The sequence below is a fragment of the Lissotriton helveticus genome, chromosome 8 (assembly GCF_964261635.1).
Source record: "Lissotriton helveticus chromosome 8, aLisHel1.1, whole genome shotgun sequence".
Classification (NCBI taxonomy): Eukaryota; Metazoa; Chordata; class Amphibia; order Caudata; family Salamandridae; genus Lissotriton; species Lissotriton helveticus.
In genome coordinates, this window is record NC_136069.1 from 357,177,206 (window position 1) to 357,197,407 (window position 20,202).

General features: G+C 47.6%; 1 protein-coding gene across 2 annotated transcripts in view; it reads left to right on the forward strand.

Moving 5' to 3' along the window:
* The window catches only part of B3GLCT (beta 3-glucosyltransferase), a 1,060,368-nt gene that overhangs the window by 1,026,225 nt on the left and 13,941 nt on the right, over positions 1-20,202 (forward strand). For both annotated transcript variants that reach the window (XM_078657144.1, XM_078657145.1), the window contains one exon: positions 16,233-16,377. In XM_078657144.1, coding sequence (XP_078513270.1) covers positions 16,233-16,377 — 145 coding nt within the window. The remainder of the gene's footprint in view (positions 1-16,232; positions 16,378-20,202) is intronic.

The following is a 20,202-nucleotide window of genomic DNA, read 5'->3' on the forward strand; positions in this document are numbered from 1 at the left end:
CGTCCTCCAACCTGCCTGTGAGAACACAAGGATAGGTTTCTAAGGCCCGGGTAAGCATGGCTGGGGTGACTTTGTGAAAGGCTCTAGGCATACGTGCTGTTTGCCGCTGCACATTGCGAGTGGCCGCTAGATGATGTACTATCACGAAGTCCGCTAGGAAATGATCCGACCAGAGGACTGGGGCAAGGGAGGAGAGGGACACCGGAACGGTCGAGAAAATTTTATCTAAAATGTGCCCTTTCTCATGTGTAGGTGCCTGCAAGTACATATGAAATCCCACCGAAGATGTCATATCCAGGAATTTTTGCACTTCAGGATCATCGCCCTTATCCATGTGGATGTTAAAATCCCCTAGGATTAGGCAGTGTTTTGCCCTGAGACTGAGTGTGGAAATAATCGATAACAAATCCTCGGTAAAAGAGCCGAGAGGGCCAGGAGGTCTATGTTTTAATTGTATAAATTGGTTTTAATCTATTGCGGTTCAGAAATGTAATTAATGATTTTTGTATAATGAATTTTTATGATGGTTTTTAATCATCGAAATAAAGATTTACTGAACTGAACATGGTGTATCACAAAAAGAGCCCCCTAACCTCAATGCTTGTTTTAGCATATTATATGAAGATATGTGTATCGTTTTAGCATAGATAGTGACCCTTTGGCAATGAAAAGGGAGCCAATCTGTGTGCTAATGTGCATCTGCAAAGCTGCAGCTCTGTCACAATAGGTAATTTCTAAGAGATGGAATCACACCTCTGATCAATCTGCTAGTTTGAACTGACCTGGACTGTTGCATATGTTTCCTAAGAAAAGCGTAATACAGCGAAAATTATTCTTCAAATTAAAGAGAAAACCACGAAATGGATAACAGATTAAATCAAGCCCCACCTCTTTCCCTCCCTTTATCTTAGTGAAACTGACACATTAAATTGTTTGGGAGCACCACAGCGCAACCAACGTAGATCAATGCAAAAAATAAACTCCCACCGTGTGCAAAGAAAAAAAAGCGAAAAAGACAATTGTTAAATACCACAAGATGCATCGTTATTTTCTATTTTCAGAGTTCTGCAGTAAAGCAAGGAAGCTACCCTGGCTTAATGCACCCGGATTACTACAACACGGGTGTGCAATGCCTTAACGCGCACTGATCCCGAGAAAGCCACCATTTAGTACCAGCCATAACTTACTAAAAGCCATGTTATGTCAATCTACGCCTTCATTGTTCCAAAGACAGTTCCTCACAGTTACAAACACTGTAATTTACCAGACATCATCAGAAAACTCTGCCACCTGCAGAAACGGATCTAAAACGTTTATTTCTTTACAATCAACATAACATTGACATTTATGGAAAAACTGGAGCACATTGGTGCATCAATAATTTTTATGATTTCTGTCTTTTTACAAAAAAGCAATCCTATATAACAGTATTCCAAGGGCGAGCGTTAATATTTTGTTAGATAATCTTTTTTAGCACCCTATAAAATACAGACGGTAAGAAAATCTACAACATGCGTTGTTCAAGAACGGACAGTCGATATGTGAGAAAAAAAAAAGTCTGGAGAAGTAATATCCAGTCCGCTTTCGAGGGCTTATTTTTCGGCTATAACACACAATAACGTAATGCATTGTATAAAAACTTACCTTTCAAGTAGGCTTGAACGAGATCTGCAACTGGCAAAATACCGAGAAGATGTGCTGTATACTTGGGCAGAAGCAGGGGTTTCGAACGTCTTAAAAATGCCATCTGGGAAATAAAAAAACATACTTTCTCCAATGGTCAGTGGTCGGAGAAAACGGTTTTTAAGATTCGCCAACCTTTATAGAAAAAAGAAGAAAAAAAACGTTGAAATATCCAAAGATTAAAAGCAGAGGCAGCCAGCCACACGACTCTTGGGGTTAGCAAATTTGCAATGGCAAACATGCGTCTTCTGATTGAATGGAAGGACAGCTTCTTTACTGTCTGCACGATCTCCCTTCTCGCCCCCTTTCTGCAGCCTGAGAAAGTGCTGTGTGCCATTTTATACTTGTTAACACTTGACAATGCAAACACGAACAGTGCAAACGTCTGAGTTTGTTTGAGCGCTGTAAAGAGGCTCGCTCGTATCTCTTAGTGCTCTCGACCGCATGCATGGCAACATTATCAACAATACGTTTTCACCGGCTAACTTCAAACTTGAGTTTTAAATCGACGTAAAAGTGTCAAGCAAAAAAATACCTATTTTATGGTGGAAATTGGGCTGAAGATTAAACAAGAAGGGAGGAAAAGAAACAAGTTCTCGGCATTGCGTGGCGGAGGGGGGGCGGGGGAGCGGATTCCTTTGAAGTCTGATGGGGGGGGGCAGATTCCTTTGAAGTCTGATGCCGAGGCTGGCTGGCGATGTGCACACGCCTGGCTCACATGAACTGTACCTAATCCGCAGTTTGGGTAGACTTTTGAAAGCCTTACTATAATCTCGCTAAACAAGCATTGCTAAAGCAATGCCTGAGGCTCGACCTAAAAAAAGGCTGCAAAATTCGGGTCAGCTGCTGCCTCCTAAAACTCCTGCCCATCCTGGGCTCTTGTGGTTCTAGATTAAAAAGTAACACCAGAGAGGGAAATCGCTGCTTTGTAAGACAGCCCATCCTGGGAAAACACTGCTAAAGCATCGGCAAATTTGCATTTTGTGTCTACATAGAATTTCAGGATAAAATGTTCATTTTGATGGCACCCAGTGACATTTATTATTATGAGCGTACCATTATTTCAGGCTTCATTCTGTTTATTGAGTTCTAAAACAATGTTCAAATGCACCACTTACTTTCCGGAGGCCAGCTGGTATTGAATCACGTAGAACGAGACAAGAAAATAAACCAATTTGGGGAGGAAATCTCCCAACCTCTCACAGTCATAGTTTCGAACATTATACTTGTCAATGCCAATACAATACACCCCTCAGTCGTGAAATATTGCAGCTCGAGATGTGTGTCCCAGGGTTTGCTTGCTGTTGCAGTGTGCGTTATGTGCCCTAAAAGGGCAGGCTAGCTCCTTCAAGTCGGATGATATATGGGGCTTCAGATCTTTTGCACTCAGATGCCACAGTTTATGCGGTCAGATAGTATACTGTGGGGAATGATATGACCCCCGTGGGAAAGAAAGGCTTGGTGTGCCGCATGAAGTGCTACAGCTTTTAGGCAAACTTTTGTAGACTTTAAAGGAACTATCAGTAGATTAGGTAGACCTAGTAGGACATGTGCTGGAAAAATAGGAATATGCGAGTCGATGGTGGCGTTTGTCATCTAACTCCTTCTCCCACTAGTGGGTCAGTTTGGGATCAATTCCACAAGTGGCAAAGCATTCCAGGGTCTTCGCACCCCTGCCAACACTACTTACACTACTTCGGGCACCATTTCTGAATTTGGGCCAGAGATAAACACCAGAGTGTTACTTTCTCAGCAGCAGTCTCCCTGGAAGCGGTACGTCCCCTGAAGTGCGGCCCCGCTTTTAGAAGGGACAGGAGGCGGCTGACGGGACGCATTAACCCCGTGCTGGGAATTGCCGGCGGCCCTGGACACGCACGGAGCGGAGCATCCGGGAGACGCGATCGGCGGGCGGACGGCCTGCTTCTGCCTGCTCGGGGAGGCGGAAACACGAGCGCTAGTGGGGGCGGCGGAGGCACGCCTGAGAGCACGGCCAGTGGAGACCCGTTGTCCCCCAGAAGTAAGGACCCCTAGCGCTGCTGGGAGCCCGAGCGGGCTGCCATTTTGAGGACCACACGGAGCATAGTTGGGGGCAGGAGTGAGGGCGGCTTGCGGGGCTCCATTGCGGCCTTGGGACGCCCCGAGGGACACGGATTGATCGAAGAGGACTGGGTCTCGGGACCGCTCCCAGAGTTCTAAGTCCTCTTCTTTCCACTCTAGGTCCTCTGGACACTCTGGGAGGAGGCATAAGAAGAAGAAGAAGAAGAAGTCCAAGCGGGCTTCATCTTCACCTTGGCTGATGTCCGAAGTCGAGAGAGGTGAGGAGCACCGCTGCTATAGGGCCGGTTCCACGGAGCCAGAGTCGACTTTGCACCTCCCTCCCTTTCCGGGAGCCGGAGCGACTCCCGCTCAAATAAAAGAATTTTACGAGGCCATGCACCGCGTATTTGAGCGTAACAAGTCCACTGGTGAGCCCTCTGGCCCGCTGAGTCGGAAGGGGGCCCATTGGGTTTGACGCCGTCGGCTCCGGCCAGAGTGCCAATGAGGCCTCAAGGATCCGATATGGGTCGTGCCATTGTGACCTCCCCCGGCGTTAGATCCAAAGTTGGTGCTTGTAGCGTCAGCGGTGCCCATCAGCGGCGCCAGCTCCATCCTCATCCCTACCGACACGGAGCTGAAATGATATCGCTCAACGCCAATTCCGGCGTTGATGGAACCCAGAGATTCTATATTGTCACCTGAGCACTTTAAAGATGTGCTAGGCTCAGGATAGGAATGGGAGAGGTCTATTCACCCTCTGGAACACCATGATGTCTCTGTGGATAGCTTGGACTGGTATGGGGAACTTGGGGAGCTAGTGGACTGGACACTTCCCAGATACTGGCATGCTTTCTCCGCCAATAATGGCAACGGAGGAGGGAGCATCCTATGCCATGGTGGTAAAGAGGGCAGCTGAGTATTTTGGACTAGAACTGCCCTCAGTGCAGGTCAGGACTAATCTCCTGACCGAGTTGCTTCAACCAGGGGTTTCCACTTCTGAACTCCTTTTGCCCTTTAAAAAGTCACTTACAAACGTCCTTCTAGGCACGTGGTCCAATCCTAGCACAGGGGATCCTGTGAATAGGACGACTGCATGCCGCCATCGCCCAGCTCTGGGTGACCCAAAGTTCCTCAGCCAACACCCCACTCCAGGAAGTTTGGTGGTGCAGGCCTCTACGTCCCAGGGAGTGTTCCCTTCTGCCCCTCCGGATAGGGAATTCAAGAGGCTGGACTCATTTGGAAAGAAGTTGCTTTATTCCTCCAGCCTGGCATTGTGGTCAGTTAATACTGCATGTTTATTGGGTCGTGTCTCCCATTCTCTTTTAGAGACGGTTGTGGAAGTGCTGCCACAGGCCCCGGAAGAGGCCCAGGCTGTGCTCTCCTGAGCAGTCATGGATGGGAGAGATGCGGGGGGAGCTAGCCACGTTGGGAAATGGGCGCGCTGTAGGCGAGCTCTCCTGTTCAAGCCACAATCCTTCATTTATCCTTGGTGTCTAACTGCTGCACGCGTGGAGATTCATGTAATTGCAAAGTGGAAAGTACCAGTTACGTCGTGAGGTGTTTGTTTGCTGGTATATACATCTCGGACATGCTAAAATCCTGTGTGGTGAGCATCGCGCAGCGCAGACTGGAGACCCAACATGGCCTACGTTGCCACGTAATTGGCATGCAAGCCCGAGGCTCCGACAGTGCGAGGTAGGCCTGAAGATGGTGCCGGAGTAGCAAAGGCCGGAACGCGAAACACGCTGCGTGATCCTTAGTGCAACTAAGAATATCGTCCCCCCGATCCTGGAGCTGACTAGCACTGCCGCGAGGGCGTGGACAGTAGCTGCATCGGGAGGCGGCCGAGGCGGGGAATATTGGGCAGAGGCTCTCGCGGCAGCTCAGATTCTTGTCATCGCCACATGTGAGGTGAGAGGGGGCAAGGCGGCATTGGAGGTGTCCGTGGCCTTCTGTTTCCTCTGTCCCTGAGCCGAGCACGACAGTGGGAGGAACGCAGATGCTGGTGGGGGGCCGGTAGCTCGAGCTCTCTTTCCCTGGGTGGTTGGGTTGCAGCATATGCGTGTGCATTGCCATCCTTTCGCCTGCTGATGTATAGATGTTCCTGCTGAACTACTGCGTGGTTGCTTTGGACACGGAGGGGGCTATTGAACACCACGCCAGAGGTAGTGCCCCTTAAGTTAATAATTCACAAGCACACCTCTGACTCCGGAGGGCGACCAAGCGGGCTGTGAAGCTGGGGGCTGGTATTGTTGCCGCCTGTGCCCCAGTCTGCTGCTTGCATCATTGCTCTGCTGTGGACAGGCCTTGCAGTGTCCAGCGCTCCATCATATAAGAACTGCTAAGTCTCAATTTGAGGCACTATATCAACAGCATATTCATCAAGATTGTGGCCTGCACCCGAAATTAGACACGTGTCCCTTCCCAAACTAGAACTAGCCTGCGGTGCGAGCATTGTATTCCACTGAGGAACCCTTTTGGCAAAAGTGATGGGGAAACCAGACAGGAATCAACCCAAGCTGCTGTTTGAGCAACAGCGGAGATGTCCGCCGGCTCCCCTGACCGGAGCCAAGTAAATACAGCTGCCACAGACACACCCCCGGCAGGGGACGTGCAGGCAATGTTCACAATGATACAATCCACTCTCTCCAACATCGACGGGAAGATAGACTCTCTAACATACCGTGTTGACCGCATGTCGGAACGGCTGGATAAACATACAGAAAGGATAGACATGGCAGAACACCGAATATCTGATGCAGAGGACCCTCATCGTCAACTGGAACTGAAGTACAAAAAAGTGGACAACGCCCTGCAAACCATTCTGGCTAAATCAGAGGATTTGGAAGCCAGATCACGTCGCTGCAACCTACGCATTATGGGGGTCGCGGAAACGACATGAGCGGGAAACATGGAGAAATATGTTGAGACACTTTTATCCACGGCACTCGGATGGGACATCTTCTTTGAAGTATTTATTGTGGAACGGGCACATAGATCTCTTGCACCAACGCCCGCGCCTGGAGCACGACCCCGCCCCATAATAGCCAAAATATTGAATTATAGAGATAGGGATGCAGCACTTCGCAAAGTACGGGAACTGGGGACTATCAATCACGAAGGAATGAATATATCTATCTACATCACAAGTACAAGAGGCAAGAAAAAAGTTCATTAATGTGAAGAAGAAGCTGAGGGACAATAACATCCTCTATGCCATACTGTACCCAGCTCGCTTAAAGATCACAATTGACAGGAAAAATACTATATGTAATGATCCTCAGGAAGCGCTAAAATTCTTACAATTACACCATCCACACACCCTTCGATGAAAATCTACGCGAGGACACAATGCTGAACAGGACCCTCCTTCGGATGCTGAATAGCGACCAAACTTATTGGACTACAGAAAGGGGATGTGGAAACATATGGAACACTTTTCAGTGAGACTTTTTACTATATTTCTGCTCCTGTTGACCATTAGCCACATTCTGATTCTGTAAGTAAGAACGGTTATGTTACCAATGTGATCTCTGTTACCACGCATTTTACCTTGTTTTGTGAAATCTTCTATGCTCCTCACAAGTAGCTAGGTTATGAGACTCCTCTTATATGTGGTCATAGTTTTTTTCTGTGATGTAGGCTTGATCCCCCAACCATACAATCGTTGGGGTAGTTGACGGGCAGCTATCGCCCCCCTGTGTGTACCACTCTGTTCGATCCCTTCTTGTTGTGTGTTCATTAATGGGAAAGTTTGTAGGGAGTGGGTTTCTTTTTTTCTTCTCTTCTCCTCAGTTAACAGGTATAGGGAATTGGCTTTTGCCTTGATTGGGATGGCGACGTGGGTGGGGGGTGGGATGGAACGGTATGTTGAAGTATTAAAGGTCACCTATGTACTGAGATTGAATATCCATGACTACACACACGCATCACCATTAAATGTGGCACATATGGAAGACCAACACCATGCTGTAGGTTGCCCCCTCCTCCGTAGCCACGGTAGGAAGTGAGACAAAACCAGTGTCTGGCGAGGTGTCCAGACCACTGGCATCCCCAAGTCCACCTGTCCAGTCCTCCTGGGACTGACACTCCCGTGTCAAAGGGTCCTCAGACCCCTCCCAATTCTCCTCATCACCCATCTCCTGATACTCAGGGTTGTCAAATGATGGGGCCGGTTCATTGAAGTAAAACTCTCAAAATGGCGTCGAAAGCGGCGCCCAGCGGCGCCGCTCCGACGCCGGAACTGAATCGAGGGAGGCATCGGGCACGGCGCCGCCCGAAGACGGCGCCGGAGGTGACACCTGTATGACCGGCGTCGGTGAGGTCGTCAGGTCAACCGACGACGACCCGGATCCAGAAGTGGATCCAGCGGGGCCCTGCGGCGCCGAGCCGGAAGGCACCGGCGGCGTCGGGCCGAAGCACCCAACGGCATCGGGGCCGAAGCACCCGACCCGGTGGGGTCCCCAGACGGCTCCCGTCTAGCTTTCGAAGTCTGGGCCCGGCAGTCAGGGCAGGTCTTGTTGTCATGGTCGACGCCGAAACAGTGGAGGCACCGGCGGTGGGGGTTGGTGACCGACATCAGTAGATCGCAGCCCTCACAAGGCTTAAAACCTGGCATCCCTACCGGCACCGTTCGGAGTCGAAGACTCGAAAATTTATCAAAAGGGATCTTAAAAAGTTTAGTAAAAAAATGACTAAGGTACCACTTTTTCCGGATCTGCGCTGCTGGCTCGGAAAAAAGAAGAACTGACGTCAGCACGCGGAGGCGGAGTCTAAGTACTCCGACGACATCATCACGGCGCCGACGACGCCGACGACGGAAGCGGAGCCGCAGACGACGCCTACCGACGCGCAAGGGTACTGCTACGCAGAAATTTCCGGATCCAGTCTGACTCCTGGGGATATTCTAAGGTAAGGAATCTAGTACTAACCTGTTTCTTTCAGATTGTAAATACAAGAATAACATAGCATGGCTACTGCTAAACCCCTAAGATTCATAGTGGAGAAGTGTGGCTCACTGGTTAGAGGAAGCAGACCCGGACGCTGAGATCAGACCCTGGACCAGGGTTCAATTCCCGACTCGGCAGGGTCTTGAGCCCAAAATGTCCACGGACTCGGTAATTCTCGCTTCGGTGCCTACTCGAATCACAGGTTCACACTCTGCAACTCTGGGCAATAGCTTGCTTAATCTCCACTACGGCCCCCCGCGGCGGGATGCCTGGCTTTCACCTTGGGGATACCCAGTAGGGGCTATCTCACAGGGAAAAACCAGGACGGGTTCCCAATGCAAAGCGCTTTGAGACCTGGCGGTGATATTGCGCTATATAAAAACCCATCCATCCATCCATCCATCCATAACCTGGAACGTCAGTGGCCTGAATAGTCTCAAGAAAATTAGACATGTTTTCGCATATTTAGACAGACACTCGATTGACGTGGCATTACTTCAAGAAACGTACCTACTCCCCTGCAAGGCAGACAAACTAGGTTACAGATGGGCGGAGCACGCAGTGTTGGCAACATATTCATCGTATGCACGGGGGTGACGACCATCATACGCAAGGGCACTCAATTTCACTTAGACCAGTCACACACCGATCCGCAAGGCAGGTATGTTATCCTCACAGGTATACTCTGGGGCACTAAAGTAGGTATTATAAATGTCTATGGCCCGAACACAGACGACCCTGATTTTATCATAAATCTCGTGGCCAAAGTAAGAGATCTACCACCTCTGGAGTTAATCTGGGGGTTTGACCTGAATGCAGTGTTAGACACTAAGTTAGACAGATCTCAAAACACCACTGAACAGCATAAACGCGCGGTCTCAGTACTTCTCAACGGTATGACAGAATTTCACCTGCATGATGTATGGCGGACAAGGCATCCAACTACACTGGTAAGCACTCACTCATCTACAGTACATAATAGCTGGTCTAGGCTTGATTACTGGCTCCTGAGGGACCATGCAGCTACATGGACCAAGGACATCACCCATTTTCCCAAAACGCTCTCGGACCATTTGCCTGTCATGCTGTCTCTACACATTCCTTTATACGCACCCCCTTAACCCCCCCATTTGTATGGCGCTTTAATGCCTCCGCCCTATTAGATCCCCTCTACAAAGAGGCGATACACTCAGCAATAGTAGATTATTTTGCAAACAATACCCACTCAGTAGAGAGTGTGGGTGTGTTATGGGAAGCATTCAAGGCGACTCTAAGAGGTATTTGTATAAGCACGACTGCAGGTATTTTAAAAGATATAAGAACCCAGAGGGAAAAATGTGAGGATCTTATACAACTACTGGAAACCGAATATGACACCACCCATAGTGCAATTACTTTAGGCAACTTACGTGATGAGGTTACACGGCATACTGAATTAGCGGACGACTAACTAAAATACACATCCCGGTGTCACACAGCGCGCAAATTAGGCGAAGGAGGCATGCCAGGCTGCATACTAGCACAAAAAATACGCACTGAACATAAACAGCACACTGTTATACAAATAGAGGATAATGGTGGACAGATGCACTATGACACCCAGGGTATACTGGCCACATTTGTGGACACGTACAGTGTTTTTTATAATACGCAACATACGGTGCCAGACTCCGAGATTTTGCAATATCTAGAAGACATTGTAGCACTACTAAAACCAGACAAAAGTCCTATAAAAGCAGCTTCCTGTAGACCGCTTTCGTTAATAAATACGGACGTTAAAATATTAGCTAAAATAATCGCCATGAGACTGCAACCACTTATGTCCACTATAGTCCTCCCCGATCAATCCGGTTTCATTCCCGATAGATCTACCACACATAACCTGCGAACCATAATTGCCCTCCTACACCAGCTAAATCCGGACTTACAGGCAGTAGCGTTTTTTTTAGATGCTGCTAAGGCCTTCGATTCTATTGAATGGGCCTATATGTTCGCCATCCTACGACGAATTGGACTGCCCCCAATGCTTGTGAACTGAATTGCCCTTCTATACACTAAGCCCACCGCACACATCAAAGTCAGCAGGTATATCTCAGACGAAATCCTTATACAGCGTGGCACCAGGCAGGGTTGTCCGCTGTCCCCTCTACTTTTCTTCATTGCGCTAGAACCGCTAGCTTGTAAAATACGACAGAAATATGCATATACTGCACTACGATTTCATCTGCGACCTATTAGTATATCATTGTACGCCGATGATATGGTCTTATACCTCCGAGACCCCGTAGAATACCTATCACCGCTATTGCGTGAATATGTAAAATGTGGGCGACAATCGGGATTGCAAATTAACCCGTTTACTGCGGCCGTTATTTCGGCGCAGTGCGGGCGTTCTAGAGAGTGGGCGGGACCGCGTCGGCCGTTGAACGTTCGCAGCACCAGCCAGGTAGTGCTCCGAACGTTCAGCGGCCGACGGCAGCACTGATAGGGTTAACTGGAGCAAATCAGCAGTGATACCGTTGACAGGGAGCACAACAGCAAAACAAATGAAATTCCCTCTTGTCTGGCATGACGATCCTATTAAATATCTTGGGATCTGGGTTCACAGAGACTCTGAGTTGGTACTTAGACACAATTATGGAGTCGCAATTGATCGCATAGAAACGCCGATAAATAGATGGATCACTCTCCCTCTATCCTTAGCTGATCGTATATCAATAATAAAAATGGTATTACTACCCAAGCTGTTGTATCTATTTATTAATATACCAATAACGCCACCTTCCTCAATATTTACCAGAATCGGCGCGAATCTCGTCAAACTGATATGGGCCGGTAAACAAGCCAGAGTAAGCCTCCAAACAATCACACTTCCATATACCGTGGTAGGTTTCGCGGTCCCCGATGTCTATCTATATTATTTATGTGCTCAGGCACATTACGCATACTATTGGTATCATCCAGTGAAATATCTGCCGCATCTTGCAGTGGAAGATGGTGACGCATGTCCCATACCGCTGTCTAGTAAACTTACACATAAGCGATCCCACCTGACTGTCCAGGAGATAAATACGATACGGACCACCTCCCAAGCATGGCAACGCATTGGCCAATTGGCAAACAAAACACCAATATACACCCCAAATTTCCCGCTAGCACATCACCCGGAGTTATCCGTAACAAGAGAGAAAAAGAGCATGATGCTGCTGGAACAAGTGGGTATAGCACAGATGGACGATCTCTACCCTAACGGCGCTTTCATTACTCCAGATGATCTGTCATACATCAGTAATCAATCACTGCTCTTTCGGTTCTTGTATCATTGGCTGAGGGCCGCTGTCAGGGTACTGTATCCATCCTTTCCTATCGAACCTCCTATCCTCCAGCCATTGCAGACCCTGATAGCCACAACCACTCACTCTAATATTATTTCAAGACTGTACAAACTGGTACAGGCAGAAATTGGGGCTAACACCCAAAAGGCTTGTGACAACTGGAATAAACTGTTGGATTCCCGCCTCACGGATGAGGACTGGACTGCTTGCTGCACACTGACCACATTGCTCACACCTAATGGCAACCTCCGTCTCATACATTACAAATATATACACCAAACATACCATACCCCGGCCAAACTATGTAAATATGGATTGAGGGACAGTGCATGTTGTAGGAGATGCGGGATGGACCAGGCAGATTTTGCACATCTTGCATGGTGTTGTGAGAAGGTAAAGAAATATTGGGAGACTGTGATCCACCATTTGGGAATGGTTGTATCCTGTACGTTATCCTGCACACCACAACCGTGTCTATTAGGCCTTGACATACCTCTGAGATCTGTAAAAAAGAAACTAGAGGCCATAATGTTATTACTTGCCAAACGAAGACTAGCGATGCATTAGGATAGTAAGCGGACCCCTACGTTAGAAGATTGGATACTGGATGCTATCTATTGTAGAGACAACTTTTTAATATACGCAGAAGAACTGCCCACTGCTTCCAAACCCACGGATATTTGGGAACCACTCACTGTTTACTTACGTGAACATCCTGATCTACTTAAGACAAATCGCTAATTTTATTATTTGATAGTTCAATGTGATACTGCTCTGCTTTGTGTATGCTCAGCTATGTGACTATGTTATGTAAATCATCGGTTAAATCAATTAAAAAAAAAATATATATATATATATTTTTTTTTTTAAATAACTGGAGAGATGCAGCAAATTTCACCATACGGTTTGGCCTAGATACAATGGATTTGCTGGGCAGATAAATTTCAACAACAGGGGCCTTGAGGCTCCAAGCCTGGTCTTAGAAGAACTGGCTTTTCGGGTGATGTCCAAGCTAATCAGGACATGCCCTTTGATGGAACCCGTCTTTTTGGGGAAAAGGCAGACTCGGCCCTGGTCAGGTTCAAGGACTCAAGCTATGGCCAGATCTTGGGCCTTTCCTCCAGTCCTTGTGGCCAGTCTTCCTTTCGCCCTTTTCGTGGCACCATTTCCAGCCGTGTCAGCCCGATCCCAGCCACTGTCCTGCACAGAATGCCCAAGCCGTGCGAGGACGTGGACGCGGTACATTCTGATCCAAGAATGAAGGCCAGCAGTCGTCGGCCACACTGCCCCCAGCAGCTGCAGCCTCCAAGCACACATAGGCTGACTCTGCAGGACCACACTACTCCAGATGGTGGGGGAATTCGTCATCATCTCCCCCACTGGCGATCTATAACATCGGTCTTGCAGATCGTCCAGGAGGGCTATTGTCTGCCATTCTGCCATTCTGCCAAATCAGGAACGGCTGATGAAGGGTCATTTAAGGCTGCTCCAGGAGGAAGTTACAGCTCTCTTGGGCAAGGGAGCTATAGAAAGGGTCCCAGTTTCAGAAGTAGACAGTGGCAGTCATTCCCACTACTTTCTGATTCCAAAGAAGTACAAAGGGTTTTGGCCCATTTTGGATGTTCGAACAGTCAATGTCTTCTTCAAGAAGGAGAAATTCAAGATGCTTACTATGGCTCAGATATTGTCTGCCCTCGACCAAGGCATTACCTGTGGTTCACGGTAGGCCTCGAGCACTTTTACTTTACTGTGCTGCACTTCGACCCTACCAATGCCCCTTGGGTGTTCACTAAGGTGATGGCGTCGGTCGCAGCTCATCTGCACAGGTTAGGTGTGTCAGTCTTCCCCTACCTTGACAACTGTCTGTTGAAGGCGTCCTTGCCCCAGGCAGTCGTCTCCCACCTTCAGACTACGGCGGATCTCCTGCATTCGCTGGGGTTCTCTATAAACGTGCCGAAGTCGCACCTGACTCCTTCTCAGATGCTCTCTTTCATTGGGGCAGTTTCTGGCCTATCCTTCCGAGCAGCGAGTCCAGGATATTCAGGTTATGATTCCGATGTTTCAGCCTCTATCCTGGATTTCGGTGAGACTGACTCTGAGGCTGTTGGTCCTCACAGCCTCCTGCATCCTATTGGTAAAGCATACCAGTTGGTATATGCGGGCTCTACAGTGGGATCTTAAGTTCCAATGCGCACAGCATTGAGGAAATCTCACCGACATGGTCCAGATCTCGGATGAAACTGCAAGAGATCTGCAGTGGTGATTGACGAATTGCGATTGGGGCAATGGCAGACCCCTCTCCCTTCCCAAACCTGATCTCAGAGTTGTGACAGATGCATCATTAATGGGATAGGGCGGCCATTTGGGAGACGTGGAGATCAGGGGACACTGGTCTACGGTGGAGATGGGCTCCACATAAAATTGTTGGAGCTTCCGTGCGATTCAATTGGCATTGAAGGCATTTCTTTCCTCTGTCAAGTGGAAGCTGGTGCAAGTGTTCACGGACAAAACCACCGCCGTGTGGTACTGCAACTAGCAGGGTGGGGTGGGGTCGTGGACCCTTTGTCGAGAGGCCCTGTGTATCTGGACATGGTTAGAACAGCAGGGCATAACCCTGGTGGTTAAACACCGGGCAGGTTCTGTGAACGCCAGGGCAGACTAACTCAGTCGTCGGTGTTTAGCCGATCACGAATGGCGTCTCCGGTTGGAGGTGGCGCAAGGTCTCTTTCAGCTGTGAGGAGAACCTTGGTTAGAACTGTTCGCCTCCAAAGAGATTGTGCAGTATCCGCAGTACTACGCGCTGGAGTTTCCAAGGCGGCTATCGCTCGGCAGCTCATTTCGTCGCAAGTGGAGTTCAGGCCTGCTGTATGCCTTTCCGCCCATACCACTCCTGCCCAGAGTTCTGAAGAACTTCAGGGGCAACTGGGCCCAAGTCATCTTTGTGGCTCCAGACTGGGCAAGGAGAGTCTGGTATACAGAGCTTCTGAAAATGATCATTGATCCTCTGGGCAGGCTACCCCTTCGAGAGGATCTTCTGTTTCAGCAGCATGGGAGGATTCTCCCCCCGAACCTGTCAACTCTGTGCCTCCATGTGTGGAGATTGAGCAGTGACAGTTAATAGATTTTACCTTCCTCCCGAAGACTGTAACGTTATTCTGGTGGGCAGGCGGCCCTCCACTAAGGCGGTATATGCCATGCCTCTCCGCTTTGCGGACTAAGATCAAACCACTCAAACAGCCACTGGATCAAGTATATTGTCAGAATGCAAGGAGTCTTTATTAAAAATATGTATTTTTTGCTTTTCCCCACTCAGAATCTACCAAAGTGCCAGATGGAAGTAAGAACTTGAATAAATAAAATTATCAGAGAATAATAAGTAGATGCACTACATAAATGCATGAGCGCTTTGCATGCAGGTTAAGCTTCCACCGAGCTTAGCAACCAAATATGAGTTATTAATGTTTACACAGATGCAAATAAAACCTTAATTTTTGTTGATATTTTGAGAGACTTGGAAATGTCTCAGCTGTCCCTGTTGAACAAAACAGTAAAACTCAAACTAGACCTCAATAGCACCAGAAAAAGTACTTGACCATGAAAAGCTGTTCACCATAGCATGAAGCATGATGCTAGATAAATTGAGACAAATAAAGCCACATATGAGAAGGTTAAATCAATTCACAATTTAGAAAAACCATGGTGGCAACTTCATAAATGTAGAAGGAGCTGAGGAAAAATGAAAGTGAATCTTTTTGAGTCAAATTCCATAATAGGAAATGGACCATCTTTGACAGTTTCTCTAAATGAGAATGGAATTGTGCTATTGAAGTCTGCTTTAGGAATCAGAACAGTTCAATCCCGACTCGGAACTCCCATGCTGGGTGGCCATCTTCTTTGCATTGTAGACACTCCCACAGATTTTCTTCTTTGCCTTCAATTTAGCTAGTTAGGAAACTGAAGCATTTGACCGGAATGAAAAAGTGGGTTTCAGTCATACAAACATTTGACGCCTTTACTGGGAGACATTTATTGTTTGTGATGAAGGGCCTCACTTCTTCTGATGTCACAGATAGTGCTTCAAGTACCTGGTGTTTTAGCTGTGTAATTTATAAACCTATCTAATGTGTGCTGTTAATATTATTAGCTGATTGCTTTTTACTCTTATTCTGTGTTTAGCTTTGTTTACACAAAGTTGTTTCTGAGAGTTTTTTTCCTCCTTGAACCGCAGAATGGTGTTCAGCAAAGAAGCAGTTCGAAAATTGCTTGGAAGTAAATGCCGGTGTTACAGCAATGATGCTCCCGATGACATGGTTCTAGGGATGTGCTTCAGTGGTCTAGGAATTCCAGTGATACACAGTCCACTTTTCCATCAGGTAACCTGTTCAGTTTTAAGTGTTTAAAAGAAGTGCAAGGTTGTTGGGAAGCAGTAATGTATGTTAGCAGCAATGTCAGTAATTGTGTGAACTTAATTCTGTACAATAGTAATTCTTATCAATGAAAGCATCTCACAATATTAAATGGAAAAGGAAACACTACACTGTAAGTAAAAATAAGGTAATATATATATATATATATATATATAATATATATATATATATCCTTTCTGAAGTTGCCTAACGCTTAAGGACGCACTCCACAGCAACGTGTCCGCAGGACAATTTTATTTGGAGGGAGCCATCGCTTACATGCTCGCATTCGTTCGTGCCTGACCAGTTTCGGAGCCCCCATGCTCCTTAATCATCGGCGTGCTCTGCAGTTGAACAGCTTTCTCTGTGGCTTTCACTCCAAACCAGCATGCTTTATTATTTCCTGCCCTCCAGTGGGCTTTTATCGTCAGTAATGTCTCTCAGGTGAGTGTTCTAAAACCGCCTTGCATGCTGGAACTTGTAGTTTCTTTCCGCAGCATACTTTTTCCCTTTCAGTAGGTTCTGTTAACAAATGCAAATTAAAGCATTAATTCTTGCTCTCCAGTGGGCCACAAGCATGTCACCGCTGGCTCATTTCAACATTCTTTACTGAGCTGAACCGGGACTCGAACCTTGTCGGTCCCAACAGACAATTCATGAAGTTAAAAAGCGGTGCAATCCTCCGCGGCTTGGACGTGCCGCATGCAAATCCTTTCTGAAGTTGACCAACGCTCAAGGACGCAATCCACAGCAACGTGTCGGCAAGACAATTTTATTTGGAGGGAGCCAGCGCTTACATGCTCGCATTTGTTCGTGCCTGACTGGTTTCGGAGCCCCCAAGCTCCTTAATCATAGGCATGCTCTGCAGTTGAACAGCTTTCTCTGTGGCTTTCACTCCAAACCAGCATGCTTTATTATTTCCTGCCCTCCAGTGGGCTTTTATCGTCAGTAATGTCTCTCAGGTGAGTGTTCTAAAACCGCCTTGCATGCTGGAACTTGTAGTTTCTTTCTGCAGCATACTTTTTCCCTTTCAGTAGGTTCTGTTAACAAATGCAATATTAAAGCGTTATATATATATATCCTCCAAGTTTGTCCCAGAGCTCAAGGACGCCACTCCTGCGGGAGAGTGTTCACAGAACATCACCTTAATCATAGGGCGGGACAAAGAAACAAACTATGGCTGAACTGCAAACATATTATTCCACTGTCAAGGCCCACTGGAGGGTATAAACATTGTAAAGGACATTGGGGTTGTTGGAAAAACGCATGGACCCACTGTGGGAAATATCGGAACTACAAACTCCAGCATGCTATTCACTGGAGAATGCATGACAGTGGAATAATACGTTTGCAGTTCAGCTATGGTTTGACTCTTTGCCCCGCACCATGATTAAGGTGATGTTCACCGAAACGCGCCAGGGACTATAACATTGTTTGAGACTGGATGTGCTGGTTTTAATAAAGTTCTGTGAACTCTCTCCTGCAGGAGTGGCGTCCTTTAGCTCTGGGCCAAACTTGGAGGATATATATATATATATATATATATTTATATATATATATATATATTTATATATATATATATATATATATATATATATATATATATATCCACGAAACTGCTTCAAAGCTGCTCCCGCAATGTAATCTTTTAGCAAGCAGACACGGACCCGTTTTCAGGTGCTCGAATCACAAGTTTATTCGTCGGCCATTACGTATATGGTGCAGCTTGCTGTGGGACATATAAATGTATATGTATGTATGTATATACTTATATAATTTCTAACTTTTCGGGGAAAGGCCGCCCAAAGCCCCACTTTATTTATTTTTAATAAAAAAAGGAATTTTAGTTTTATTTTTTTTGGAAGGACCCCAAACCTCCCTTTATTATTTACCGTTACCATCCTATGCTCTTACCAACCCCTCAACCCTAAAAAATTCCCTTATCACGCAATACCCTAACCCACCCCTCAACCCAAAAAACACCAATGCGATACAACACCCTTACCCATCCCTCAACCCTATAAATGCCCCATACCCTTACCCACCCATAAGCCCAGAAAATACCCTTACCACCCCATGCCTCACTCACCCCTAAACCCTAAACATACCCATATCACCCTATGCTGCTATCTGCCCATAAACCAAAAAAACCCTTACCACCCTAAACCTCTACGCACTCCTCAAACTGGATTGTGACCTCTCTATGGTCAGCCAAATCTCTTCAGTGGTGGGCAGCTGTACTAATATCATCCGACAGCTACGGAAATTAGTGCCTATCATTTCCCAATCTATGCTACGTTCCATCGTCGCAGCTACTGTGATTTCACGCATAGATTATGGAAATGCCCTCTACCTTGGCCTACCAAAAACCTTGATAAATAGGCTACAGGTGGTGATGAATGATGCCGCTCGTCTTATCTTCAGACAGCCAAGACACACTAAAGCATCCCCCCTGCTACAAAGCCTCCACTGGCTCCCTATTAAGGAGCGAGTGGAATTTAAAAATCTGTGCATCGCCCATAAAGCCATCTATGGCATGGCACCTGCTTACATCAAAGATCGCCTGGTAATGTATAGCCCAAAGAGAGCTCTTAGGTCCTCAGACTCTCAGCTATTAGTCTGCCCTCGGTACAAACTTGCCACCAAGGGCGGTAGAGCCTTTTCGGTGCTGGTTCCGCATTTATGGAACACACTACCTGAGCCACTACGAAAGGAAGGAAACCTCCTACGTTTCAGAAAGGGGCTGAAAACGCTGTTGTTCAGGAGAGTCCTGTGAGCCACGTAGGCCAGTGGATGCCCTCTGTACTGTCAAAGTTGTTGTTTACCATCGATTCCCGAGCGCTTAGAGGCCTGTAGGTGATTGAGCGCGCTACAAATCAAAAATAACAATAACAATAACAATAACTCCCCGTAAGCCCCACGATGATAGGTACCGCGGGTGAGCCTGGGGACTCGCCGTCAGGCAGGGTACTGCGGGACGATACTACTGGCTCCCCCCCTGCTATTATGCCCTAGAAGTTGTTCGGGCAAGGCCCCCTCTATCCGATACTGCGCATTAAGGATTGTGCACAACCCCTGCACGCCGAGGAGACACAGCAGTGGACGCCGATGCCGGGGTAGGCCCTGGCCGTTGGCTTAGTTTGTCTCCATAGCGCAGAGAGGTCTGAGTGGGGTGAAGAACCGCACTGCCGATCGGACGGACCCTCTGGCCTGTGCCATGGGTCAGAAAGACCCCAAACACAGCACCCTCCCTTATAAGCTACCAGGCACCAACGCGACAACCCAGCAAGGAAACATGGCAGAGGCAAGGGGTATGCACACAACTTGTGCAGCTGGGTTAGATACCGTACTAATGGATGTCAGGGCGGGCTTCAGGACGCTGAATACCCGCTTCGAGACATTGGACAGGAGACTGGAAGCTATGGGAGCCTGGCTCGACAACCATGAGGAACGCTTAAATACAGCTCAGGGTAGAATTTCTGACCTGGAAGACAGCACTGCCCAGATCACCAAAAAAGATGGCGCGAATGGAGAAACTCCTAAAGTCAGTCGCAATCAAGAATGAGGATTTGGAGGCAAGGGGGCCGCGGAATGATGTATGAGTCATGGGAGTGCCTGAATCCACCAACACAGGGCGGCTGGATCGGTTTATGGAAACGCTACTTACCGATCTCTTTGGAGTTGAATCCTTCACCACTACATTTGTAGTAGAGCGTGCGCACTGCATTCATGGGCCGCGGCCGAACCCCCGGCTGTCCGCCGAGGCCTGTCATAGCTCGCTTGCTCAACCTC